The sequence below is a fragment of the Takifugu flavidus genome, chromosome 7, assembly GCF_003711565.1.
Source record: "Takifugu flavidus isolate HTHZ2018 chromosome 7, ASM371156v2, whole genome shotgun sequence".
Lineage (NCBI taxonomy): Eukaryota > Metazoa > Chordata > Actinopteri > Tetraodontiformes > Tetraodontidae > Takifugu > Takifugu flavidus.
Genome location: NC_079526.1, coordinates 12887181 through 12914360, shown reverse-complemented (window position 1 = coordinate 12914360; position 27180 = coordinate 12887181). Strand labels below are relative to the sequence as shown.

Genomic DNA, 27180 nt, shown 5'->3' with positions numbered 1-27180 from the left:
TGCAGAGGCCTTGAGATGGAGCCAAGCCGGGCTGGTCCAGGTCAAGACAAAGCAGACCCTGGCTCAGGTCAGAACGGAGCAGGCAGAGCCACGAAGGCACCACAGGGGTGCGATGACGAAGGGGTTTGCGTGCAAGAAAGGATCAGCTTCTCCAGTAACATATGAAAACCAGCTGAGAGAAACCTCAAATGACCTCCTATGGCTTCCTTATGATGGGTAAGCATCGTGTGTGTGTGTGTGTGTGTGTGTGTGTGTGTGTGTGTGTGTGTGTGTGTGTGTGTGTGTGTGTGTGTGTGTGTGTGTGTGTGTCAGAGAGAGAGAGAGAGAGAGATACTATTGACACAGGTGAGCAACCAGAATTATTGTGTCTGTCTGTACTGGCTACACCAAAATTCCTGATTTAATCAAGTTAAAATCATCTTGTCTTGATCAATAAGTTAATATGTTAAAGTCATTGACTCACAGTGTTTTCAGGGATTACAAAAAAAAGATGTAGGATTTGTCTGCTGTTAATAATTACAACATTTAAATTCAAGTGGAGGCTTATTTTTACAGCTCTCCCTTTTCTCCAGGACAACAAAGGAGGCAGTGATTTTGGTGTTTCCTGGTGGAGGAATGGTTCCCAAATAACCAAACAAAAGAGCCGCTCTGAAGCAGAAGGCACTGGGATCCATCTGTGCTTAGCTGAACAGGCCTGCTTGGAAGGGAATACTTCAGGGGAAGGGCAGCAGTCTACTTTATTACTGTGCTGACGTCAATGGCATAATTCAAATAGTTACAGAGTGCGAGCGTCCAGCTTTCAGAGCTGGGTCTCTTTCTCTCTGCTGCAGGCTGCAGCTAAAGCCAGTCATGGAGCTACAGCTTCAGACTAAGCTAGCTGAAGCTAAATGATAAAACAAAACACAAGTGGACTACAGGGCATTCAGAGTCTTTCCTGCAGACTCTGCTTCCTCTGAAACATCATATTTTGGTCCTTTTAGATAAGGGAAGGAAAAGATTTTAGTTAGGAAGAAAGAGGGAAGAAATTTACATGTAAAAGAAAAAGGATATGAAAACACATTTCGACAAAACACTTTTCCCTTTTACTGTAAGAGGGAAGTGACACTGATTGTGTGGCTGCGTGTGTTTTCTGTTTTCAACAGTATTGACAGATTACCATTATTTGGTTATCAGATAAGCACTTCAACAGTCAACTGGTTGGGCATTGCCAATAAGGGCTTTGGGAATTGTTATTAGCATGTCCCCTTTATATATTGAAACGTGCGTCTGCCATTAGTGTTGGGAAAGATTTAGACACTGCTCCGCATGATAATGTTGCACAATAATTCACGTGCCAGAAAATGGACTAAAAATATTCTGCAAACTCTTTATGGCACTGTCAAAAATTCATGTCAGCTTCCCCATCACCAGGAGTAATTTTGAAAATAGCAAGCAGGCAGTTCAATTGTTTGAAAAGCAATCATTAACAGGCTTATTTATTAAAATCTATTAAGGCTGATGTGTTTGACAGTTGGGTTTTGGTTGGAGCGTCTTATTCTAATTCAATGCTTAAACCCTGATATTTAGGATCAATCTGATTTTGGAATTCATGTTTAACTTGTCTTTGTGTGAAAAAAATGGAAAACACAAGTAATATTAAAATTTAAAAAAAGGAAAGTGTCTGTCCAAGCCGAACCATTGGGCAGCTACATGAACAGGCAGATATAAACATTGTAGTGGTTTTCTCTAACCTAGCTGGATCTCCTTCAGAAAGAGGCCACAGGCGTCTGAACCAGCAGGTTCCTCTGAGTAGCAGCTCTTCATGACAGAGGAGATAAGTAAAGCAGGGGTCAGACCTCAGTATCCTAGTCACATTCCAGCACTGGGATTGCTCGTAATTAAAGCTCAAAATACCACAATAGAATCTCACACCTTTATCTGTTGGGAAAGAGATGCTATCAGCAACAGACGCAGGGTCTCTTTCCCGTCTCTCTATGGAATCCTCTTTACCCTTTTCTAATTTGAAAGCTCGTCCCCATTTTCCAAAACCTCCAACCTCTTGGCGGGAGGCCTAACTGACACCGGAGAGGGTGGAGGGCAGCGGGACGGTGGAATGTGACCTAATGCTAAACAAGCAACAGCAATCAGTTGGTATCAGTCTGTTTTGTCCATGAATATGTATTAAAAAATTCCAAATGGTCTGTCCGCTTCCTTTCATTGCTAGCCCCCTGGTTGCGCTGCTTCCAGACATGTAGGCCCTGTTGCATTTAAAAAATGTCGATCAAACTGTTGCTTCAACCAATCAGATTTTGAGTTGGCGACCCCAAGGCCTTCTAGCAGGCGTAGGAAACGTCAGTATATTCACGCACTTTGATTGGATAGTCAGAGAGTGCACGAGCCAGAGTTAGCAAACTGCATCTGTAGCGAGCTGCACAAGCAAAGATATTGTTGTGTTGATTTAATAGCTGTTTTGTCAACCCACAATGGCTGAAGTAGGAGAAGAAATGGATTTGGTCGCAGATTTACTGTCAAAGCCATTTTCAAGACGGACTTTTCAAGAAAAGCTGGACATTGTTAAGCAAGGTCGGGCAACTCCGAAGCTAGCAAGCCTGTCGCAACTGGGAAAAGGATTTGTCCGCCACTTTCAGTCCGCTAACTACGAGCGGTACTCCGGGCTCACAGGCTCCGAGGAACGCTGCTAATTGTCTTGCTGGGAGTGCTTGTTATTTGCCAATGATCGACATGGTGTTTGGAGCCACACTGGATTTGTAAATTTGGCTTGCCTAACCAAGGCAGCAACGAGGCATCAAAGCACTGCCGGACACTTACAAGCGACGGTGCTTTCCAAAACTTTTGGGGAAACCAGAGTGGATCTACAGCTGAGCGAGCAAGTGCGCATGGAAACGGAGCTCCACAACGAAAAGGTGAAGAAAAATAGGGAAATCTTAAAAAGACTGATAGACTGTGTTTGGCGGTGACCATCCCCGTGTCTACTGCTTCTGTTGAACGGACATTCTCAGCCCTAAAGCGAATTAAAACTTATGCCAGAAATACAACAGGGCAGGCTCGACTTTCAGCATTAGCTTCAATGGCGATAGAAAAGGACGTCTTGATGGAACTGAAACGCACGGATAATCTGCACAACAGAGTAATTAAAATCTTCTTGAGGAAAGAAAGGAGGATGGATTTTGTGTACAAATAATCAGGATTTTTGGTGAGTAAAATCCAAAATCCTGATTATTATACTAAAATGTTGCTATATTCCTAAATAATGTAGCGTGTTGGGGAGGGTCAGTGTGGGAATTTCCCAGCATGCTTTGTGGCAGTGTGTCTGTGGGTTCAGGTTGGTGTTGACCCTGTTTTTGTTCGTTGTAAATGTTATCTTTTGCAACTTTCAATGTTAGTGTTCTATTTATTGAGTTCTGGTTACTGTTTGCACTTGCACACCATGAGCCAGGTAATGTGTGTGATTGAAGACTTCCCTTTGTTCATGTGTCTTCAGTTCCGTGTATGAATAAGCTGGCAGAAGTCTGTGTCTGAGTTCTTCCGCAACCTAAAGCCCTAACTCGCCACAATAATATTGCAATTTTACGTGTGTTGCAGCTGTACCTGCAGTGAAAGTTTTATAGCCATAAAATAGTTATTGAGGGTTGGATTGATTCAGCACTACTGAAGGCCTAGATGTGAAATGCACGGCCCGCCACTGGAATGTAATAAGAATAAACAGATGGTTACCTGTGCGTTTTAAACACAGTCGCACTCACAGGGTGACACAGTCTTGTGTACAATGTTTGAAACTAAATCCAGAACTCTTGATAACAAATAAAGTCCGACACCACTAATAAACAACCGAGCAAACTGATGGACGGGTCTGGAGGACATAGAACGTTCAGGCAGGCCGTGAAATATAAGAACGTCTCTCCAATACAATGTGGTAATGAGCGAAGCTCTTATGCAACAAATTTCCAGCGTACAAATCGTCTTTCCCATCCCTCCAGACGTGTCTTCCCCCCTTTGTCTCCTTACGAGCCTCGGGAGCTCATCAATCAACAACCCCGCAGATGAAGAACTAAATTCCTGGAAAGGTACCAAATCACAAGAACGCATGGATTTTTAACACACATGCATCACGCTTGCAGGGGAGTGCCGCCCTAAATGTACTTTTTAAACCTGAAATCACGTTTTTTAAAAAAAGGATATTTGATATTTATTCGTGGTATACTCCAACATCCAGATGCTGCTGCAAACTGCTCCGTTCACGTCCAACTAAAAGAGCGTTTCCATGTCAAACAGGATAGTCTTTGGGTTTGGGGCTGGGCGCTCACACCACTGAATCATCATTATCACCTCCATCATCGTCATTATTGATTTTGCACTGTTTGACAGAACAAATTGTGAATAGTTAAGAGGCAAACAAGAAGATCGTATCCTCAATCCGACCTTGTCCGCCTGCTGCACAGGGCCGAATTCTCTCTCTGGTCTCCAAAACACGTAAAAACCCACTCCTTTCATCTTTTTACAGACTACTCATATAAACCAAATTGGGAGCGGTTCTGCGGTGCGTTTACACTATTGCGAAGTTGCAAGCAAACATTTCCAGTAACTTGTACGATACTGAAGCTGTGGGAGAAAATATTAGTGATGACGTCAGCTTGTCTCCAGGGGTCAAAGCATATAAACGGCCCTGAGATGTGAGCGGAGCTGTTTGGAGAAGGACTGCGATATTCCTCACCTTCTCTCCGAGAGCAAACATACAGCTACCCACAGGTGTCACAAAGTACATACACACACACACACACACACACACACACACACCACACACACACACACACACACACACACACACTGATGGCAGGCTCACACATACACAGGTAGGCTCACAGGTTCACCTGATGATTCCAGGTTGTGTCCAGGCCAATAACAGTGTGCAGTGCAACTGTGGACTGGATCAGGCGGTGGGACGTGCGTTCACCAGATGAGCCGCTGATGCTAGATTTTAACGTGGTGAGTGAGTGCTGGCCAAATAGAAAGGGGACAGTTTAATGTGGTTTAGGGAGTCACATTTCTGGCATTTTTCACCAACTTTGTAAGCTTTCGTGCTTATGGATTCTGTGATTTTTCATTCTCGTGATCATGTCCAGAGGTGTGACCAAAAACCTAAATATGAATATGATCTTCATAGTTAATAATAACATAGGACATTACAAACAATACCAAGGAAGTTTGGATGCTGGGTCTTGTGGAATACTTATCTATTACTTTATCTAGTCATCTTTTTATTAATTAAATCATTATCATAATTTAGTCATAATATCATAATTAAATCTGTGCCTTCCATCTGCAAACTTAAAACAGTTTACAAGGAGAAATCAGAATTCTAAAGCTGGTTGAGATCAGAAACGGTGTGTTCGAGGAGGTAGAGTGACGGTCGGGAAACGTTCATGTATCGATTACTGGAGAAACCAGGACGCCAAAGACGCTCAGTGGTGTCCTGTGTCGTACTAACACAACTGTTTGCTCAGTTTCTCCATTTAAGTCATCAGTTTCGACCTCGCTGAGCAACCAAGTCTGTGAAACTTGAGTCACAATTTACATCATATCAGATAAACAAAGGGTTCTTGTGTATTGCCGCACCTGCCAATGTGACAAATTAATGTTTTTTTCTTTTTTAGTATCACCTTTAGTGCAAGAAATGTCTCATCAAGTTTGCATTTACAACCTGCTGCATTGAAAAATATCAAATTAAGCATTTAAATAGCCCAAGAAATTAGCCGTGCTGCTGTTTCAAGCTGACTATTTTCGATCTCAACAAATCTCTCAGTGGGCAAAACAGTCCGGTGCGGGGAAAATGTGTTTCCCATGACACATTTATCCCAAGGTCAACGTGCGGGAGAAAATAAATATCCATCCGCCTGTACTGGTGTTTCTGTAAACTCCTACAGTATAGAAGAGAGAACCGTGCTAAAACACTCAGAATAAACAACCAATTAAAGCGTTCAAGTTGGGCTTTTGAGCCAAGAGGGAAACTCTCAGCCCGTTTCCCTGAAATCCCATTACACTTCTATGAGTGGATCACATCCCACAGAACGAGGGTGTGTGACTGCGCGAGTGCCACAAGTGCCACTGCTGGAAAACTTTCTGTAGACCAGAAATTCTCCAGTGATGACGTGCACAGCCCTCCGGAACACAGTGGGACATACAGAACAGGTTCATCGGTGCAATATACACATTCCAGTGGTCTGTCTTTGTTCTGGGAGAGTGACAGTAAACAGCCTTATCTACCACTGAAGAGAACACACTCTTCTCCTGATGTTTGAGCTGATACAGTGTCCTCACTGTCTCTGTGGCCAGCAGAGCAGCCTGCACAATCAAACACACGGTACTAGAGCTTAAGCTGTTTGAACTGGCGAGTTTGCCGGTTTATACAGGTATGACCGAGTCACTCTTGGTGTGTGCTGAGTCAACATGGTGTGTATTTTGTACCGGACTGCATGTGCTGAGTTTTATTGTACTGTCAGTGAGTCAGAAGCGAAATGGCGAAGGTAAACACTTTCTTTTTTTTCCACGTAATTATACCGTTGATGCCTTGTCTGAACAAACTCATCTGTCTTCAAATGTGCAGCTCTGTCTTTACTCACACCTAATTGTGCTAGTTTGTTCTAATAAGGCTGGACTCCAGATGTAAAGTGGTGAAGATGACATCTTTATCTGCTTTCAGTCTTTATTTCCAGTGATACTGTTTTAATGGTTACTTTTCAAATGAATGCAAAGAATCTTGTTGGGCCTGCAGACCAAGGACTAGCTTACATGTCAAGTCAAGCTACAGCTCCATCTCTCCTCAATCGGTCATCGTGTAATCATGCATCATCTCCCCTCACTGAAGTGGCCTTTGTTGGAGTACACAAGGACAACAATAGAACTGATTATTGATCTAAGCGTGCCCACCTCTGCACCTCCAGCTCGGCGGACCATTTTGACTATTGGCGACCTCACAGAACAAACAGTTTGCTGCATTTTAAACAAACCAGGATAAAGGGCCATCCCTCTAACTGCTGAACCACTGTTGTTACAAAGGGTAATGCCAGAAGCACTAAGGTTCCGGCTTCCTGTGATTGACTGGTGACCTGCTCAGAGTGCATTCCCCTTTTCTGCCCAGCAACTGTTGGGCTAAGCTCCAGCACCCCAACTGATAAAAAGCAGATGGAGGACATGGGACAGAGAATCAAATGCACCTACAACAAGGACCTTTCACACATCAGATTACAGAACGCACAGCGACTGACAATAAATAGAATCTTCTTGTTTACTCCATGAAGAGCAGCTGCCGTAAATCATGGGGGGGGGGGGGGGGGGCGGGGGATTCATTCTACAGATATTACAGCCTTTCCTGTCAGCCGGCTGAAGAGTTCCCATCAGAGGAAGAAACCTTCTCACTCACATTAGTTCACTTTCTCACCCTGCCCAGAGACAGAACAGCGTTCCTGGCTGTCTGAAGCAGTGTGAAGCCTGCTTCAGGCAAATTTAGTCCAATTTTTACATAATGTAATTTCCAACAGTGTCTACCAGTAACCAGGCCACTTTGGGACCCACAATGAGGTCATTAAAACAGCAGGGACAGGAAGAAGTTATGAGGGCAAATAATAGTAGACACCCAAGGACAGAAATACTAAGAAGAGATGAGGCTGAACAACAAGGCAGCCAAACATCACAGTTTTAGCTGAAAATAAAAACTTTTCAAGTAAATAACCAGCAGGTTTGGAATAAACTTAAGCATAATTCCCTGAAAAACTCTTTCAAAGATCTTCTTCTCACTTTAGAATGAGTTTTGGGTGTTAGTGCAGGACTGTCTGCAGGCCAAAGCAAACAATTAATACCAGCTGATTAATAAAAGCCGAAACCTTGTATACACATGAGCACGTTAGTAAGATAAACATGCGGCTCAGCCCGCTAGTGTTAGTTTCTATCTGGAGTCTATGGAGCGTGTCAGTGAGAAGGCCCAGACAGGTGCAGGGCTGTCAGGCAGCCACAGCCTCTCAAGCCTCTGGCTTTGGGGCGCCGCGTCACGTGGAACCCTATTAGATCCTGGTAAATAAACGCCTGCATCCCGCTGTGTCACCGTATGTGGTCCACAGTAACGCAGCAGTAATTGCTGATATCAAATGCAGTTTTATAGCCCACGTGAGTTCTACAGCACCCTCTCAGTGGGTATGGAGGGATTTCAGCTGTCCGTGTTGGGGGGGAAACCATCTTTCTTTCACGTCTATGAATGTTTGACAAAGAACAGTTCCAGAAGTTTTCAGAAACAGAACAACCGCTTGTCATCACTGGGCTGCAGTACAATGCATCAGGGCTCTGTGGGGACTTGTGCTCCACATGTAGGCCACAGCACCTATTTATATCCAACATTTAATTTGCACATCTCTTGTTTCAGCTGGAATTATTTTGTATGTGTCAGTGGCAGATGTCAACAGCATGAACCATCAGGGCCCAGCAGAAAGGTTCCCGACCTTCCCGGCCTCCTCTGAGCTACCAGAACACTTGGCCACAGATCTGTATGCAAGCTAGCACCACAGCATTACACAACCTGCCCAAGTTACTCTGAATGTCACGGCTTTATTTATTTGTTTGTTAGTTTGTTTGTTTAACGGAAAGTGCAGCTGTTTGCTTTTTTTATGGGTCCCAGTGAGTTATTGTAGAACGTTTTCCTGTTTTTGTGTGGTGCGTCTTCTCTTCAGCCCATTTTTCTTACCTTCTCAAGACCATTCCTTATCTGGCCCGCTCTCACACTCCACTCCTCATCTCCTCCTTTCATCCTCCCCTAACCCGTGCATTCCCACATGCATGCGCCGGACCTCCGAGCAGTGCAGGGGGAGCGGGCCTGTCCAAAGCCTGCGTTAGATAACTTTCTTAAAGAGATTAATGAGGTCTGCTCTCCTGAAAGCCTCCTGGCATCAAACGTTCAGTCAATACAAACCTAATGTTTATTTGACTTGGGGAACGTGGACAGGGAAGATCAATTTTTTTGTTCTATGCTGCAAAAGTTGGTTATGCAACCGTCTCAGAAATCGCACGTTGAAGGAAGGTAACATTTCGAGGCAGCTGCGAATGGACAGATTACCACCTCTCTCAATCTATCAGCCACACAATCTGCAGTATATAAATACATTTATTATAGAAATATACATTCCTGTCCCATCTGAAACAAACAGGGACGGAATATGATGCACAAGGTATGATGCACAAAATTAAATTCCTTGTTATGAAATCGTATAAGCATGTGTTTCATATATTTAAAACAGAAGGAATAAAATAGGTAGTTTATCGGTTAATCTGTCAGTACAGACAAATTCAAGAGCCTGGCTCAAGGGCATTTAGACAGAGTCAAACCAGCTGCCTTTATGTTGGAATTGAACCAGCAACCTCCAGACCAGACGGAGAGACAGGGGTTTCTGTTTGTTTCCTGCCGTTATATAACTATGTCTGTTTCTCTGCGCCACCTTTACCCAAGACTTGCTCACCAAGGACCTCCTGCCCTGTGATCTCTATTCCATACGTCTTGCTGAGTGTTTTCCTCCCCTGTAGAATAATACGACACACTCTCCAACTTTCATGTCTCCCTTTAACTCATTGTTCAGTGTTGACCAAACGTCGGCTCCCGGCTCTGAAACAACAGAGCTTCTTGAGTGGAAAGTGTGAGGAGAGGACGAGGCAGCGGAGAGAGGCACAATAGGATTAGACCAGCCAACTCTCTGACACCGTTCCACGCTACTGAGCAGGCCAACCCCTGAGCGTGGACAGCCTGAATGGGGAATTAGACCAGGAGAGTTCAAGCTCCCTGAGCTTCACATGTTTCCTGTATGACAGCATTTCATCGCCGGGGCCAACTCGAGCGGGAAGCCGGGTCATGCCTCTGTGAGCTTCCCACAGATAAATATTGTTTAAATGCAATGGAACATTTCCTGACTCGGTTACGACACCACGACACAAAAACCGGCTCTGGGTCAGTGAGTCTCTATTATGTGAAGCCATTTGGTACATTATCTGGCCCATTAACCGAAGCACTGGTAGACGGTGGAGCAAGCAGCCAGTGTTGCTGTGATTTACAATACATGTACAGATAACAAAGGTTGCGTAACACATGAGAGAAAAACAGTATTTTTCCTCCCCAGTATAATAGCCCAGACGGTGGCACCAGTGCTGAAGAAGACCCGCTGACATCATCCGTGCAACATTACAGCCTGTGTTTTCTGTATTACTGTGAGAGTGAATAGCTGTAACAAAATGAGCCGGGGAAACGTGTAATTATCAGCAGACGCAGCTCCGTGTTCTGTGGATTCCCACCCAGCACTGTCAATTTCCACGAGTGGCAGGAGCAAGAGGCGACGCAGCGTTATTTGCTGCGTGCATTAAATGTGCCGCTCCAAAAACATGTGACAACAGAAGGTGACGTCATGGGTCTGGAAACTGAAGACAGTAAAAATGATGACAGCAAAACATGATTTTACAGCTCCTGCTGAGCCAGGAGCTGTAAAATCACCTGGAATGTGAAGGGGCCAGGCTGGCGGTCTCTATCACATGTCAGATTTATGAACATTTTTAAAAGCAAGATTGTCGAATCACTGTCGCCAACAGATGAACACAAATTTTGGAAATCCGAGATGAATGTGGTAAAATGTAAAGGTTTTGTCCCGGGAGGTCGCGGTGAGAATTAAGAATGAGCCTGCAGCTGTGCCATCTATCACTGTAAAACCGAACTGAAACTCACTCCACACGTAGGTCGTGTTTCGGTTTTCTGGTCGTATTTCCGCATAAAGCTGCAAAGGTCAAGCTTTGAATCCAGCACAGCATCCTAAAGAGGTGAACCGTAAAATGATGATGGGTAAAATGATGTACGTGCGTAAATCTTCACTGGTTCCATCACAACCATGTTAAAACTAGACTTGGTGAAATCTCTGTCCATGAATGTAACAAACATCCGTATCTGAGAGCGTTAATGAACAAAATGTGACTTGATCAGTCTGATTTAATATAGAAGAAAATAAGCGTAGGCTGAACCACTGAGTGAGGGTGAAACAGGTCTGAGTGTGATGAGCGATTGTGCAAGTATTTACGTGTTCGATCATTGTGTCAGCGTGTGCATGTTTGTGCAGTCTGGGGGCAGACAATGGGCCTTTGTCTCTCAGCATCCTATTTTCCTCTTACACACACACACACACACTTCCATGTAGATATTTCCTCAAGCCTTCCGTCACATTACCTCGGTTTAAAGACAGCAAAACAGGAACAATGTGATAGTCTCATCCTGCCTCACACTTCCTGCCCCCCCCCCCCCCTCGGAGCCAGACGAAAAGATGAATGAAGGGTAAAAAGATGGGACAGAATGGTGAAAGAGGGTCTGGGAAGGTGTGAGAGGGAGAGACAAAGGCAGCGTGTGTGTGTGTGTTAATGTGAGGAGCAGGTGGCGCACAGGCAGGATGTGGCCTGAGGTTGTAGCAAAACAGTTGTGATTCTGTGGTGCGCAGGTCCTGCCTGCGCACCACATTTTTGTGCGTTTAGCTGCAACATCCTCCAATTATCTCAAATCTATTCTGAATGTTCTGAAATACACACACAGGTTTTCAGCATCTACAGTTAAAACATCTAAATAGGTGAAAATAGATGAAGAAGAAGGAGGTTGATTGGTAGTAAATTAAGGGAAATCTGCATTTAGTTTAGTTGTGACTGACTCTAAATGGCATTTTATATATATATGAAAGGTCATTCCTACAGGACTTGCAATGTTTTCATCCCAGCGTGGCAGCTTCTAGCGAGGTTGAAAGTTTTAGACATTTTCTGACACAAATCTTCTTCTATCAGAACAAAATAAAACGAAGCAGCAGAAACTGGAAGAGTGTCATGGAATCTATGAAATACGAGGGTGAAGCTTCAAATAGGCCTTTTTGATGCTGTCATATTTCTGTAAACAGCAGAAAGGTTTAGGTGATAACAAGAATATTGTTGATGTGAGAAGGAAACAGTGGACAATCTCCCGGCAATCTTCAATCAGCGTTCTGTCATCACCAGCATGTCTAAAAATTGTTTCTCAACATTTATCTGGTCTGAAAACACTTCTCAGAAAACACCTTCAGTGATGTTTCTGAGAAACTCCTCAACGTCTGGTGTGTCGCAAGTGAGGATAAATCAACAGGCTGCATGTGCTCAGAAAGACTGAAGGAATAAACTCGAGCACAAATGTCATTTTAAACAGCGTGAGTGCTTGCAGAGAGAAGTTGGCACAAAATTTACCAACACTCATTTGCCCCTCCCCCTGCAACCCACACACACACGCATACAGACACACACACACACACGCATACAGACACACACACACACCCGCACACACACACACACGCATACAGACACATTCACACACGGCACCTGATGAGCTGCGGTTCAGAATAAGGAAGTGAAAACTCGGTCCATCTGCTTCGACAGGAAGTCAACAGAAGCCACATACAGGCGTGCTGACGTCAATCAGAGCCACAGGAACACCTCCCCAGAGCGTGCACTCACACACACACACACACACATGCACACTACTCATGGTCGTGCAAGTGGGCCCACATAAATATTCATTTAAATCAACGCTGACAAAAACTCAGAAACTTGCTTTCTTCCACACGCCAACTTCTTGTACACACTTGTCAACTAATTAAAAGGTTCTCTCGCTCTCACACACACACACACACACACACACACACACACACACAAACCAGTATAAAGATTTTTTGCGAATAAGCAGTCACGTTGTTCCTTTACTTGTGTGAGCAACAATACACATGCAGTATTTGTCTACAAAGGTAGTCCCAATCAGACATGGACAAGTTCTCCTAAAAGCCAGTTATACTTTCATCGTGTGGAATAGAATGTGCTGTGTGCGAGTGTGCACACACTCGTGTATTTGGGTAAAATAGAGCCATATTGTGTTTGCACAAGGCTAATGAGCTTGATGACAAAGTAGTCTAGACGGCTGTGTTGAAGCTGCAGACAGATGGAGAAAAGAGCGAGAGCCATCACGTACGCCAGTTCATGAGGAGGAGACGAAGGCCAACAGGGAAAAAAGGAGATGAAGGCCAGGAGGGAAGGAGAGGGCAAAGCAGGGAGAGAAAGATGCAACGTCACCTTATAGACACATCATAGATGTTAGCATCCTACCTGGGAGACACACTCTGGTGAACGGAGGCTGCGTTGTTGCTGCAGGAGACCTCCTGGAAGAGGAAAATAAAGGCTTAGTTAATATTCTGGGATCCACACGTACTCAAGAAAAAGTAGGAATGTATTCAAATACAAAGTGTGCTGGGTGGCTTCAACTCCACCACAAGCAGTTTGTTTTTAACCATTTCCACATCACTGTAGCTTGAATTTAATCATTTTCAGAGTCGGCGACTGAGGAGCCATCACCAGCATTTGGTCTAACCAAGTATTGTTGTATCGCAGCCTGCACAGAGTGAAAGTGAGTATGTGTGTTTGCCTGCAATATCTGGTGTAAGTAAAGTACAATAACTGCTTTTTAAAATAAAATCTCTACCATATACCCATATACACACACGTGTATATATATATATAGAGCTCCATATGCATCATATGTGTCACGCGTCAATAAACTGATGCTGGGTATTTGTATGCTCTAAGGAGAGCAGACAGACAGGTATGCATTTATAAAAATACCTGCAGCAGGAACTCGTTCATCATTTGCCCTCACTCGTGTGTGGATATAGTTCAATGTGTGTGCACAACGCTGGTTTATGGTCCATGGATCTGACTGCAGTGCTGATGCCGTGTGGGTGTCAGAGTAGAATGTAGGGCACACGGCTTTGGGTTTTCATTACAGCGAGCCGAATGCTAACGCAGTCTCTTAGCATCCAAGGAATCTGCAGTCTCCTCACCTCCAGTGGGAGGTGTGATGCTGCATCTCAACTGTGCTGCTTCCAGAAGAAGACACCGCAAAATTGAGTTTAGTTTTTGCAAAAAATAATATTTTAAATAAGGAGTGTGCGAAGAAATAGTCACCTGACATGTCAGCACGTCAATATGCTAAAAAATAAACACAAAAGGCTTTCATTAATGTGTCTATTAATGGTGTAGCTGAAGGAATATCCAGAGGGGGGAGAAACCATGTATTTACACTGGATTTCACACAATTTATTTAACTGTGCCGCAAAAGGCATTATAAGTTTTATTTTTGTTTCCTGATTTACATGCGTTAGAAACATGATGCTGCATGAATATGAAAGCCTCACGACAGAAGCAGCAGAGAATATATCCAGTGCAGATGGCAAATACTTTTCAGGCATACCAATGAGGCGATTCATCGGTGTGTTTATGTGTTTCAACACAACAGAGCAATTCATTATGGAGGACCTATGTGACACATGACGTCAAGCTGGAAACTATCCGTTAAAATCCCCCCATCCATCGTCTGTTGACTGAGATAAAAGGGGAACGACGGTCCTGAAATACAATCGTGCTTTTTTCGGGACAGGGTGACAGTACTGCAGGTTACACGTTTAAACATGCATGTTCCGGACCGATGACGCCGGTGCCGCGTCTGTCTTATTTAAAGCTCAATGGCACCACCTCGCGTTGACATGGCGGGACTGCAGGCAGACTAGACGCTTCAGGCTTTTTGAGGTAAATATATTTTTGTTCTACAGTTTTTAAGAGTCACTCTTGGGCATTTTTAATTCTCACACACTGCAATTTAAAACTGGATCAAGGGTCCGATTCCAGCCTGGATATTCAAAGGCCTGAGGGTCAAATCTCTGGCTGTCTTTTACCTGCCTGTCTGAAATAATACAGCACACTTTACATATGGTTATAAAACAAAAATGGTAAAAGAGATGCAGAAGGGGTATTTATTTAAACAATATACTTATATAAGTATGGATTCATAGACAATATAAGTATAGAATCCTTTAAGGGTCAAAGTATAGCATCTAATGTATTATAAACACTTGATCAATATCAATACCTGATTTCTGATTTTGGTTGACAAGTACTTACTTGCTGGAGGCACACTGGACATTAGTCAATACAGTGAAATTATTCCTGACACTTCGAAGGCTTGCCAGAACCTGGAAAAATAGAGCAGGAGAACCTTTGGATTATTACATGCGATTGTCAGGGGGACACGTTTATTAATTGACTCGGGACAAATATGGAAGTTTTTTTTTTTGTTTTTTTTTTAAAAATACATGTAAGATTACCTAGGGGAAACAAACTATATAACTGAGGATTATTGATGCAATGATTAACTTACTGTGAAATCTTTAACTGGTACAATATGAAAGAGACTACATCATTTAGCTTGTTTGCCATCATTGTTGGTAAATTAGTTGCTGTTAATGTGTGATTTAAATTAGATTCCAGACAATAATTACCTGAGCAAAGGGTGTTACAATCAGGTCGTCCCCGTGTCTGAAAGCACAAAGACACAGAGACAGAGGCAGTGAGAACAGCGGTAACTGGCGTGTGCATCTGTACCCTAAAGGCTTCCTGCCAACGTGGTGATGCCTAAAAGCAAAGATCTTCAATGAGCACAACAGGCACTGACTCCCAGGACCCCACAGCCTCATTTCTATAATTAACTGACAGTGATGAAGTCCAAATAGAGTGGGGGGGGCAAACATGGATCTTCTGTGTCTGGGATGTAACCTTGTAAGGCACAAAGCTTTATTTTTGGTCCAAAATGCTAAAGGACTCTTCTGTGGGTTTAAACCCACTGTCATATTGTCCTAAAACTCTTCATCTATCTTTCATTTTGGGGGGAGCAGGGCAGGGTGCCACTCTTAACTCTGGCCACGTACTTTACACAGATCTCACATGTCAAAAATAACACTGTAATTATAAGACAATGTGCTCGGCGCAGACGACCAACCTGGCAGTTAAGCGACAGAGGCACTCATTTAGTTTCAAATCGGTGGGCTTTCTTTTGAATTAGAGGACGCCGCCGCTCCGTTTCTACCGCAGCGACCTTTTGATTTCATTATCTCACAGGGATGTTTGCTGTCATGTTACCAGGGAGATATAGGAGATATTTTGGATTACATCATTTTAATGGTAAAACAAATAACGATTGACAGGTGATCTCTTCTTGTAGAATATTCATAATGCGAAACCTCTCATGAGTTGTCTCATGGTTTTAATCATTTTCAGTTATTGTCTGATTATAGTGCACGACTGGGAACACTGGGCATCTGTGCACGTGGCCCGTACTCACAGTTCAGAGGCGATGGAGGAGTTGCGTGACATGGATTTGGGGGACAGGTCATAGTCGCTGTCAGAGCGGTACAGGAAGGACTCCCGCCGCTGGCTGTGACTGGGGAAGTTGGTGTGGAGGACCAGGCCAGAGCCGGGAGACGCCTGGGGGTCCAGGGGGCTGCAGCTGGAGGAGGGGCCATTCTCCACGTCGAAACTGCCGACAGACGAACACACTGATTTTAGGATGAGCCACGCACGCAATAAAGAAGAAACCGTGTGATATTTGAGAGTTTAAAGTGACTCCACCAATTCATTTTTCATTATCATTAATGATCCATCTCCCTCACACACACCCTTGTACTTCTATCTTTGTGAGGACTGGCCCCTTATTCTATCATCCCAACTAACCCACTTGCGTCACCTCACAAAATGACCCCATTACCTGAAAATGTCCTCATTCCGTTAGCAGAAGTTTTGATACTCACACACACACACACACACACACACACACACACACACACGAGCAGAGAAGTGAGAGCAGATTGACACCGATTATAATGGAGGTTTAAGCCTGTAAACTTCTACAGAATGAAAAAAGAGAAGGAGGAGCTAATTAAGACGTCATTAAAGAGGAAGAGGCATCTTCCCTGAAATCCCCTCTCCAACACGCCTTCGTGCACTTTTCTGCCACATTCTGAGAGCGGCGCTCTTTGGTAACCACGGCAGCATCACTTCCCCTTTCACGCCAGCAGAGCGTGTTTATGCGCTGCTGACAAATAAATACCCTCGGTTTTCCTTGCCTGACCTTGAACGTGGAGAATGAATCCAAGCAGGCCGAACTCACAACAAACATTAGAAACGGACATAAGTGTCTTTCTAAACTCCCAAGGCAGCGTCACTCCGATCCTCCGAGGATTGAGGACTGATTCTCAGGAGGGAAGACGAACGCGTGTCAGAGGAGGAATCGGAAGAGTCTTCCTGCTTCCACTCAACATCAACTCATCAGAAAGGGAGCAGAAAGATCAGAAATAGTAACAACTTCCTGCCCGATTCTCTGCTTCCAAACCTTTCAGCCCTAAAAAGCGCCCGTCGCGATCTCGTCCTCAAGCACGTGGACGCTCACATGCCTGCACTGCGCAGCGCATTAGATGCTCCACCGCGCCGGCCTCGGGTCAGGCCTGCTGCTTGGTTCACTGCCATCATGTGCACGGACGACCAGTGCGAGCGGGGCTTCCTCGTGCACGCCAACCACACATCGCACCCTTCTGATCTTCCACTCGAGTCTCCTGTAAAGGGTGTTCCGCCTGCTCAGCTCAGCCAGCCGAGTCATGCAGCACGCAGGTTCATTATGGTGCGTTAACTTGTCACACCGTTAAAAGCCCCCCTGTGGATTCTTTTACGACTGCCCCCCCCCCCCCCCGAGGCTGCTGGGTTACATAAGCGGCAACAATGAGACGTGTAGCCAGTCTGATGTGATGTGACGTCATTTGCATTGTCTCTCTGTTGGACTGGAGGACCTTGAGATCAAACTGTCGTCCTCACCGGAGACATTTATTATCAGGGGTGGTTCCATGCCAGGAAAGGCAGGATTCGTTGTAATATCTGTTTAATTACTGGGGTTTAATTATTTTTGTCTCATCTTCGCGGTTTGGAACTGTGTCAGTTTCCTATTGACAACTTCTGACTTTTTTGATCACACGCCTCATGTGACCTTTGCCCTCATTAGAAGAGCAGATGAGAAACTTTCTAGAGTTGATTTCAGGTGTTACAGTCATATTTGGCAGCTGTCAGATGTGATTGACCAGCTGAAATGGAGACGAAAGGGAAGAGAAAGTCCCTCAAACACGCTGCGACTGAACCGTGGCGCCATGAATGAGGCCATTTTGCTGAGTCAGCCCGGACATCAAACATAGAAGTCTACACATCTTGATGGGAACCAGAGCGGGTTGTGAAGCAGTGATGGTTCAAGCGTGACCAAACATGGGGCGCAGCCTGATTGTTCACTATCGATGGAAATACGTCGGAATCGTTGAGATTCCATCTTCTTCATGAGTCCCGAGGATCAGACGTGTTTTACTGGATCAGACAGTTTGTTATTGGTGTTATGTTTAGCTAAAGCCATCAGGAAGTGCTCCCTCTGGCCCGAAAATGACTCGTTATGATGACACGACATTCCGTTCCCATGATCCACCAGCATCCGTCTCCTCTGACGAGCAGAGTGAGTGATGTTCCAGAGCCAAGAGTCTTTTATTCCTGTAGGTCAGAATCTCCCCTGAAAGCGTTTTAAATGCCTGGAAATCGCCTGAGTTGGAATTTTACACGATGACAACCATGTGAAAGACAGTATCCAAGGCTGACCTGCTACATTATGAGCAGAAATGGATGGTTTAATGGTCACTTTGTTAAAATCAGAGAAATATATAAATATTTAAGCAGCTACAGCCTCAGAGCTTATTGGGTGTGATGCCACAGGTGTTACACGGCTGATTTGAGGGGATTCTTATGTTCCTCTCTGCAGACGCTCTCTCTCTCTCAGGTTGGGACATTTATTCAGGTCTGTTTATTTGGGTTTGAGCAGGACTCTGGGACATCGACAGAGGTGTCCCTCAGCCGCTCCTCCTGGATGGTCTCACCTGTGTACTTGTTAAAGCTGAAGCTTTAGCTCCTGAACCTCCGCTCAGTGACCACTGGGGTCTGTCGGAGTATTTGATATTGTGACTCCATTTAGCTGGAAATTGAGTTGAATTTGTTTTGTTTTTTTTAATCTTTCCAAGGATCTCTGACGCTCTGGACGAGGGTCCTGATGCAGGCTGAACTGGTTCCAGTGGAAATGACTCCACTTCCAGCTCACAGACAATGGTGTTGTTGCTTTAAAACACGTTTATTGAGTCAGATTTACTGTCAGAGGACACTTCTGTATCCTGTTGATTTACCTGCACACGTGTGGGGATTAGTTACATTTCCTCCCTGAAGGAAACTGTTGAGTCTTAGCGTGATACGGAAATAAGCTGAGCTTTGATGTGATTCATGACCTGCGGATTATCTCTAAACAGAACTTTTTAATAAAGGAATACCTTCTCTCACTATCAGACACGACCGTGCAGGGTAATGTAGAACAAATTCATCGTAAAATGTCCTGTATCAAGGTTTAAAGGACAGAGAGAGAGAGACAAAGAATGTGTGTGAGAGAGAGAGAGAGAGACAGAGAGACAGAGAGAGAGAGAGAGAGAGAGAGAGAGAGAGAGACAGGGAGACAGAGAGAGAGAGAGAGACAGAGAGACAGAGAGAGAGAGAGAGAGAGAGAGAGAGAGAGCACATTCTTATACTTTGAATTACTCTCTTCCTTCCTGTGCGTTATGGTGGGTGGGGGGTGTTGGGGGGGCACAGGGGCCATTTTTCTGCTGCTATGCAAACAGCGGTGTCATGGTAACACCTCCTGTTTGTCTCGGTGTTATAGCCAAAGTTTACACATTATTTCTTACCACAAACGTCTTTTCCCATTAATAAATGAGTCATTAAATATAAATCCCATTTGCAGGGAAGGATCAGAAGGCCTTCCGGACCTTTCTGTCCGAGCGACAGCATTTCCTCACCCGACACAGGTCGTACAGTGAGAAATCTCTCCCAAAGTGTTCCGGTTTCACCCTTTCTTCTCACAGTCAGAGGTTTGAAACCTCTGGAGGCTCGGCTCATTAAAAATGACGCAATACCAGCGCACGCTGCAGGCCGTTAACGCAGAGCACGTGGAGGAGCGCTCACATGCGCCAGAAAAGTGCCTTTTTGCTGCATGTGACGGTCAGGTTTCATCCACTAAAAGCATCGCAGCACAACAGGCCGCGCGTGTTAACATGATCGGGACGAGTCCGGTACTGATCGATCCAACGCAGAAGACAACGGCAGCACGTTCGCAAAGACAAACCCGGGAAAACTATGTGGCTAAAGCAACGAAATTCAACCAATTACACCTTCAATGGCGCATTTATCAAGCGTCCACCTCTGGAGGGGGCGGAGTTCCCTCTGATGCCGTCCGAGCATGGATTTACCCGAAGCACCGAGCAGAAGAGAACCAGCGGATTGGAAATAGACGGCGCTGTTATTAATAGAAATTAGGCCACTAACATCGCAGAGTCATTATGAGCGAGTGTTTTTGGAACAAAGACGAGGAGCAGATGCTCTCCTTTGGAAATCATTTACAGTCCAAATACTCTGACACATGAGCCAGGAGATGCAGAGCAGAACTGGCCGAAACGCAGGATGACGACAGCAGCGTGACGTGTGTGTGTGTGTGTGTGTGCGTGCGTGCGTGTGAGAGAGAGAGAGAGGAGAGAGAGGTCAGGTACAATAAAACATCCTTGTTCTGGTGCCGTTTAATGAGGCCACAGAGTTCCTGGTCTGAACCCTCACAGCTCCGCCTTTTGTATTGGTGTCACCGCTTTTGGATTTTTATCAAGCAGGTGATGGACGTTCCACTTCTGCCCGTGTTTATCAAGCAGCTTTCAAGGCAAAGTGAAACTTACGTCAGTCAGGAGGAGCTTGGAAGGAGTCACTCCCGACATCATCCCTTCATCTAGAAGATCTGAACTTTACCGCAGATGGTCAGGAGGAGGAGGAGGAGGTGGAGAGACCTTCATCGGGGCGTAAACGGTTCAGACTCCAGCACGTCCACCCTGGAGATCTCTTGGCTCTGATTTCTATCATATTCTTTCCTTGGAAGGGTTTTTAATTTGGAAAAGCCGATTTTCCTGCCCCCGGGCTAAGGGCAGGGCTCGGATGCTCCTTGTCATTATCTCCTTCCCTCATTAAACCCACTTCACAGTCACCGAGCCTAATTTCAACGTGGGTCAACCTCGCACGCATCAAAGGCTGCAGCCACAAAAACAGGCGCAAGTCTGGTCCGCGTTTTGGTTCCCGTCCAAGCCAACATGTTAGCCTGAAGAAAAATTCACTGCAAATGAAATTCACACTGTCGTTCTCCACAGATCCAGCAGTTCCAGCTGGACAGAGATGATATTATAAAGAAACATAGGCCTATTCAATGCTAATATCACTTCCCATTAAGATCACATTTCTCTTTTTTCCTCATCAATGATCTTTTTCAGCGTTTAATAGTAACAAATATGGTCACTAGATGGACTCAAAGCCATGATGAACAGGGTCATCCGCAGTTCTTTTACACTGATGCTAACGCTTCTTGTTCACCGCCAGTATTTGAGCTAAGCTAATTAGCAGTAGCCGACCTCAGCGTGACTCTTTCTCGCTGCAGCTTGCAGAGTTTGAGGGTAGAGTTGGATCAGTGGGGGCAGGGAAACAATCTGGGATCTGATAAATGATCTGGGGAAGTGTTGTCCTACAATGGAAAAAAAAAAGGAAAACGCAATCCAGCGGCACCCAGGGACATCCCATAAATGGAAATGTGGTGTTTATACGTCAAAGGAATCTGAGCGCCTGTCCAAACATTTGACATTTGGTGAAAGCCTCCCTGGCACCGCACGCTGCGTGCACGTACAGCCACACGGGCTCATCTACCTGTCCAACGGCTCGGAGGCTTCAGCCCCCGACCATCTGTGTGCTTCTGCCTACTTGAGAGCAGTCCAGTACTTTCCACAGGAAACCCTCAAAGAGATGGAAGCAGCCCAGCCAGGGTTGGAAGCCCAACTCCTTCAGAGCTCCCAACTCCTAACTCCCATCATTAATTCATCACTGATGCCACCAGGCCTGTTCTCCCCTTAAAAAACTAGTGAGGAGGAAAGAAACATTGAGACAACGCTTCCGCAGCCCGAAGGAACAACAGCTCAGAACTTTCTGTTTTCAACTTCTTTATGTTTTGTTGCTGTTGTTTCTGTTCTTGTTCCGTGTGTGTGGGTGTGTGTGTGTGTGTGTGTGTGTGTGTGCCACTGACCCGATCAGGGTCCGGCTGACACTGACGATCCCACAACAGGAAAGATTCAGGCTTTTATCAGCTCCAAGGGATTCACGCAACTGTTGTCATCTCTGTGTTACACTGAACACATCGATGATGCGTTTGTGTGTGTGTGTGTGTGGTGTGTGTGTGTGTGTGTGTGTGTGTGTGTATAAAGGGTTACAACTGTGAAAAAGAAGAAAAAGGGAAATGAAGTTTTCAGAAGAGATAAGACGCAGCTGCTTCGGCCCAGTCCGGTGCAGAATGAACATCAGTGTGGAGAAAGATAAGAGCAGATATCTTAGGACGCTGTGGTGCACGAACACGACAGCTCTGGCTCCGACGTTCTAGAAGAGCCCTTTCACCTGGACAACAAACGTCACTCAAATGAGCCTGCTGATGGTTTGATGCTTCCAGAGGTCCGGAGGAAACAAGAGCGTCAGTATTTTCTATGAGCGCTTCGGAACGCTAATGCTACCTGCACACACCTGGAGGTTGGATGGTTTTAAACCATACCTGCTGTTTTAAAGCTTCCCTCCACTAATTTGACCTCTCCTGCAGCATTTTAAGCTGTTAGCTGGTTTTCTCGGCCGTAGACAATGAACGTGCACTGAATCGTCATCCACGTGGGGTATTCACAACTCTTATTTCCTTCATTTTTATATGTAGCAGCTTTATATTTTCCACTTCATGTTGATAAGAACCTGTACACCTACAGCCTGTAACATGCTACATGGGGAGAATCTCACTGGCCTTAGCAGAAATAAATGCAACAGTTCGCTGCCATTCAATGACCGCCGTGCCAGAGGGGGACTGGGAGCATTAACGCAACCATTTCAAAGGGTCCAATCACTGAGAAGCAGGACTCTGACCTGCCTCCAACCTTTGAACAATTGTTTTCACGGGGTAGGAATTACAGTGGTGGAGAAGGAGCGAACGATGTTGCCTCTGTGGGATCCTGGAAGCTTGAGTGCACAGAAACAGACAGAACTTTCACTTCTGGAGCGGCGAAAACACACAAAGCTTCTTATGTTGCTTCTATTTCTCACCCAAACAGGCGAAAGTTGCCCTCAACCGCACGCTGCTGAGGGTCGCTGGGATTTAGGCATCAGGTTTACAGGCTACTGGAATGTGTGTGTGTATTCAAACCTGTGAGCATGGCGGTGGTTGGCGGCGTGGAGTTTCCTGACAACTTCCTCGCTGAAGTCGAAATGAACCCGTCCTCTGGCACAGGGTGAACGCCGGTACATTGTGCACACACACATGCAGTCATGCATAAACTACCTGGCACACACGAAACCCCAGCACACAAATGAGCTCGTACACACCCAGGCGCAGTATTTCACACATTCATAGACTGAGGATGTGACACACACCATCGCGTGTGACAACTAGTGACAAACTACAGCGGCACAAAACACAAAAACCTTCTCAGAACAGCCGTCAGTTACTCAAAAACACACCAAACGCGCCATAATTCAGGTGAATTATTCAGGCTCCACAGAAGTCTCCCACTCATAGAAGCTCTGAAGTTAGTCAGCAGTTCATCCCCAGTCAGACGCTCCTCATCACAAACAGCAGCAGGAAACAGGATCACTTCCACACACACACATCACACACACACACACACACACGTCACACACGTCACCGAAAGTCTCAGAGTCCTGGCTCACTCGGACACCCTCCGCACACTCTCTGCGCTCTACTGTGAGCTCCTCGCTTCGTCACGGGCTATACTTCCTTCTCATGCTGTGTGTGTGTGTGCTTGTGTGTGTGTTTCTGTGGGTGTGTGTGTGTGTATGTGGGTGTGTGTGGTGTCCGGCAGAGTTGGGAGTAACACCAAATTTATGGAATGGACTCACTGGATTGGATTCATAATTCATTCATCACTTGTTTAGCTAAAAAGAAAGCATGAACAACACACACACACACACACACACACACACACACAAGCTTGTAATAAATGGATTTTGGATTTCCTGTTTTCTGTTTTCTGTTAAGACAAGTTTGTTTTTAAACTATAGATACAGTATATATACCATATAGATTTAACACCTATATGAAGGCCGACTGTCATTGCAACAAACACTAGTAATTACTGTTTTTTTCTACTTGTCATTACAAACATTGTGTAATGAAATGGGTTTGTAGTTTTAATCACGGTTCTGTTGCAGTCAGGTCTACCTTAACACTCAGTGTGCATCTACATGGTAAAGATGGTGACATCTGGTGCTCTGGGGGGGGTGGGGGGGCCGTACCGGATGAAGCAGTACAGTTTCCCGACACCGAGCTCTCACATTATAATGAGATAGAGCTCAAATTTAACTGGATTAATTGACTTTTGTGGGCGTTTTGTATATATACATAAAATATTTCTATCAATATAATTAAAGTTGTAATATTCTTTTATAGTCATAACTTTGTAATTTTATCAATCATAAAAAATATCAGCTTGAAATGTTAACTTATGGCTCCAGTGTTGTGCCTGTGGATTTAAGCTCATTAGAGCACATTCGTCTGTCGAAAAATAGCAATCTTATATTTGAAAACAATGCTGAATAAATGTATTTAGTCTTTAAAAAAAACAACTTGAGCTTCATTTTTGTCTTATTGAGGGGGGAAATGTCTTATTTAAGGGAAAATCTATAAATAAACACAGCAGCATCCCTGATCCCATGCCTGGCTCTCTACTTCATCCCATCGCTCCGCTGCCTCAAGACGAAACGAGGAGAATAGGGAGAGGTGGAAGATGTGGACGCCTCAGGGGCGTAGGAGTGACAATGGTGATGCCATTCCTCCTTAATGATGTCCAGAGGGTTAACCACTCAGAAGGAGACCCGGAGCTTTTCCTGGGTCATCATGGCTTACATGATGCAAGGATGCAGATTTAACTACTTTTCTTCTTTGTACATTACAGTTCTTAAATATTTAGCAGTATCTCGGAAGAAAGTTAATTGACAGCCTTAAAATTCTGACACCACAGTCATGGTAATAGTTGACGTCAGTTGGCTTCGTCAGTAATAAAACACAAGAGAGGTGCTAAGTGCTCTGCTCTTCTATCCCTACATATTGACAGATTAAACTGTACTCAAACGATTACTAAGTAATTTATGTACATTCATTTAAAAAAAAGTGAGCGCGCTGACGTAGTACTCCCATGCGAACGCTAGGTGGCAACGTTGTATCGCGCAGAACATCAAAATAAGTTCGCTTTTGTCGCCACTAGATGGCAACATTTCACAGTAATGCCAACATGTTTACGCCACCTGGGAGATGTGACACCCTAAATATTGGTTTATGTTTTGCCTGTGTGACTAATTTAATCACTATCTTTACAATTCTCAGAGTGTGCTTACAAATGAGAATGATTGGGTGATGGTTTGAGCAGCAAATGACCACATATACAGGCATGAATCATGATATCATAAATTGTGAAAGAGACATCCATTAGTGTGATACGAACCTTGACAACGGAAAATCCCCTAAAGCTGTAGATAATGCAGTTGAATGGCAACCAAATGACACAAAGTGAGAATGACAATGAGCTTTTACACCCAAACTGAGACCCAGATGAAGGAGCAATGTCCCGAACATTTCAAAAGGGGCAGAGGACTCTGATTAAACATTGATTTGTTGTCTATGTTGAGGTGTAAGAGGGCCCTTTTAAAGTGTCTCAGGCTGATCCTTGTGGATCAAATCAATGTCACACTGCAGGCACAAAAAATGTCTTTCACTCCGAGACTAAATAAATCCGCAGCCTTGCTGATATAAACGCAGAAGCTTTCACATTAGATCAGAATCAAACGGCAGCCATGATCCACGAAGGCTGTTTACACACAGGAGCGAGATGACTGGGTTGAAAAGGTGATTCATTAAAACATCTATCATATTAATCATGATCTGAGAAAACCTTTAGGATAAATTTATCTCAGCTCAGAGAGATGAGACAATATGAAAAGAGATTTTCTGGAAAAGAAAAAAATAAGTCCTAAACCCCTCAGATCAGATTTTCAGACAGAAAGAATTTGAGTCGGGTCCTCCTTTAGCGTGACCCCCCCCCCCCCCACGCCCACCTCTCTTCCTGTAATTCCCCTCTGAAAACGAGGGCACTGCAGTCAGCCCCCCGTGATAAACCTAATCCCTGAACGCTGCTCCTCTCACTGCCAACGTTTCATTTCACGGATGGCGCAGCAGGACCAAAGATGAAGGAATAGAGATTGGGCGCCATTATTGGCGTTCTCCAAGAAGGACCTGAAGCCGGAACTCACTGCACCACCTGATCTACCGATTCAGATTTCAAATGTCATGAACTTCACCATTTCTCTTTCATTGCAGAGTTGCAACACAAGGATAAAACAGAAGAGAAGAATAATTGTTCTTTTATGTTAATGTATGCCACTAAGCCTTACATCACGGACACCAAAGAGATCATCGATAGAGAACTGGACTCACCACACCTAAAAATAATACTAATAAAACACGTCGATACATCCCAGTTTGCTGCAAGATCATCACAGGCTCCCCCCTAAATCACAAATATACAAAACACAGTTTATGAAAGTTTCTCATCCTTTTTTTCTCCACACGAGAACCTCACACACCTGCTGAGCTGCGTATTTATGGACCTAATGCGAGCTGAAAAAAGCAGCAGCAAAGGTCAGATTGAGGCCTTTAGAAGAGGCGATGTAGTTCTTGACTTCCCCTTCAGCGCGCTGGCTAACGTGGTTCTGGTCTATGACATGGTGGCTCAAACAGAAAAGGCTGGGTCGCACACACCTGTCAATACATTGATGTGCACCATAAGGGCGCAAACGCGTGGGCATTAAAATGATGCTGCATCCAGCTTCATCAAGCAGCAGATGTATGGCTGAAGGAAAAGGCTGACTCAGGTTAACTGGGAAATCTGACAGAACAATGCTGGGATTTCCTTCTTCACATACCAAACCCAGGAGTGGCGGCGGGAGCAGAAAGAGCCGATGGGACCCTCCAACCCGGATGACGTCGTTTTCATCATCTTCATTACAAGAGTGACCAGAAATCTCTTTCCTGTTTATTGTTCTCTG

At 44.8% G+C, this 27180-nt stretch overlaps 1 protein-coding gene and 2 long non-coding RNA genes across 5 annotated transcripts in view; all 3 read right to left on the bottom strand.

Annotated features, from left to right (window-relative positions):
• Window positions 1–27180, bottom strand: part of pde4ba (phosphodiesterase 4B, cAMP-specific a) — an 80901-nt gene that overhangs the window by 21476 nt on the left and 32245 nt on the right. For 2 of the 3 annotated variants that reach the window (XM_057037356.1, XM_057037357.1), the window contains 4 exons: window positions 16238–16432; window positions 15399–15435; window positions 15022–15092; window positions 13174–13226 (listed from right to left, as the gene is read on the bottom strand). In XM_057037356.1, the coding sequence (XP_056893336.1) occupies window positions 13174–13226; window positions 15022–15092; window positions 15399–15435; window positions 16238–16432 (356 nt within the window). Of the gene's footprint in view, window positions 1–13173; window positions 13227–15021; window positions 15093–15398; window positions 15436–16237; window positions 16433–23266; window positions 23819–27180 lie in introns of those variants that run through there. The other variant, XM_057037359.1, reaches the window with a different exon arrangement.
• LOC130528238 (uncharacterized) lies at window positions 2639–3027 on the bottom strand. The gene is made up of 2 exons (XR_008951246.1): window positions 2803–3027; window positions 2639–2762 (listed from the first exon to the last, which is right to left on the bottom strand). It is a non-coding gene; the product is annotated as an uncharacterized LOC130528238 (long non-coding RNA).
• On the bottom strand, window positions 9896–11664 carry LOC130528237 (uncharacterized). The gene is made up of 2 exons (XR_008951245.1): window positions 10600–11664; window positions 9896–10492 (listed from the first exon to the last, which is right to left on the bottom strand). It is a non-coding gene; the product is annotated as an uncharacterized LOC130528237 (long non-coding RNA).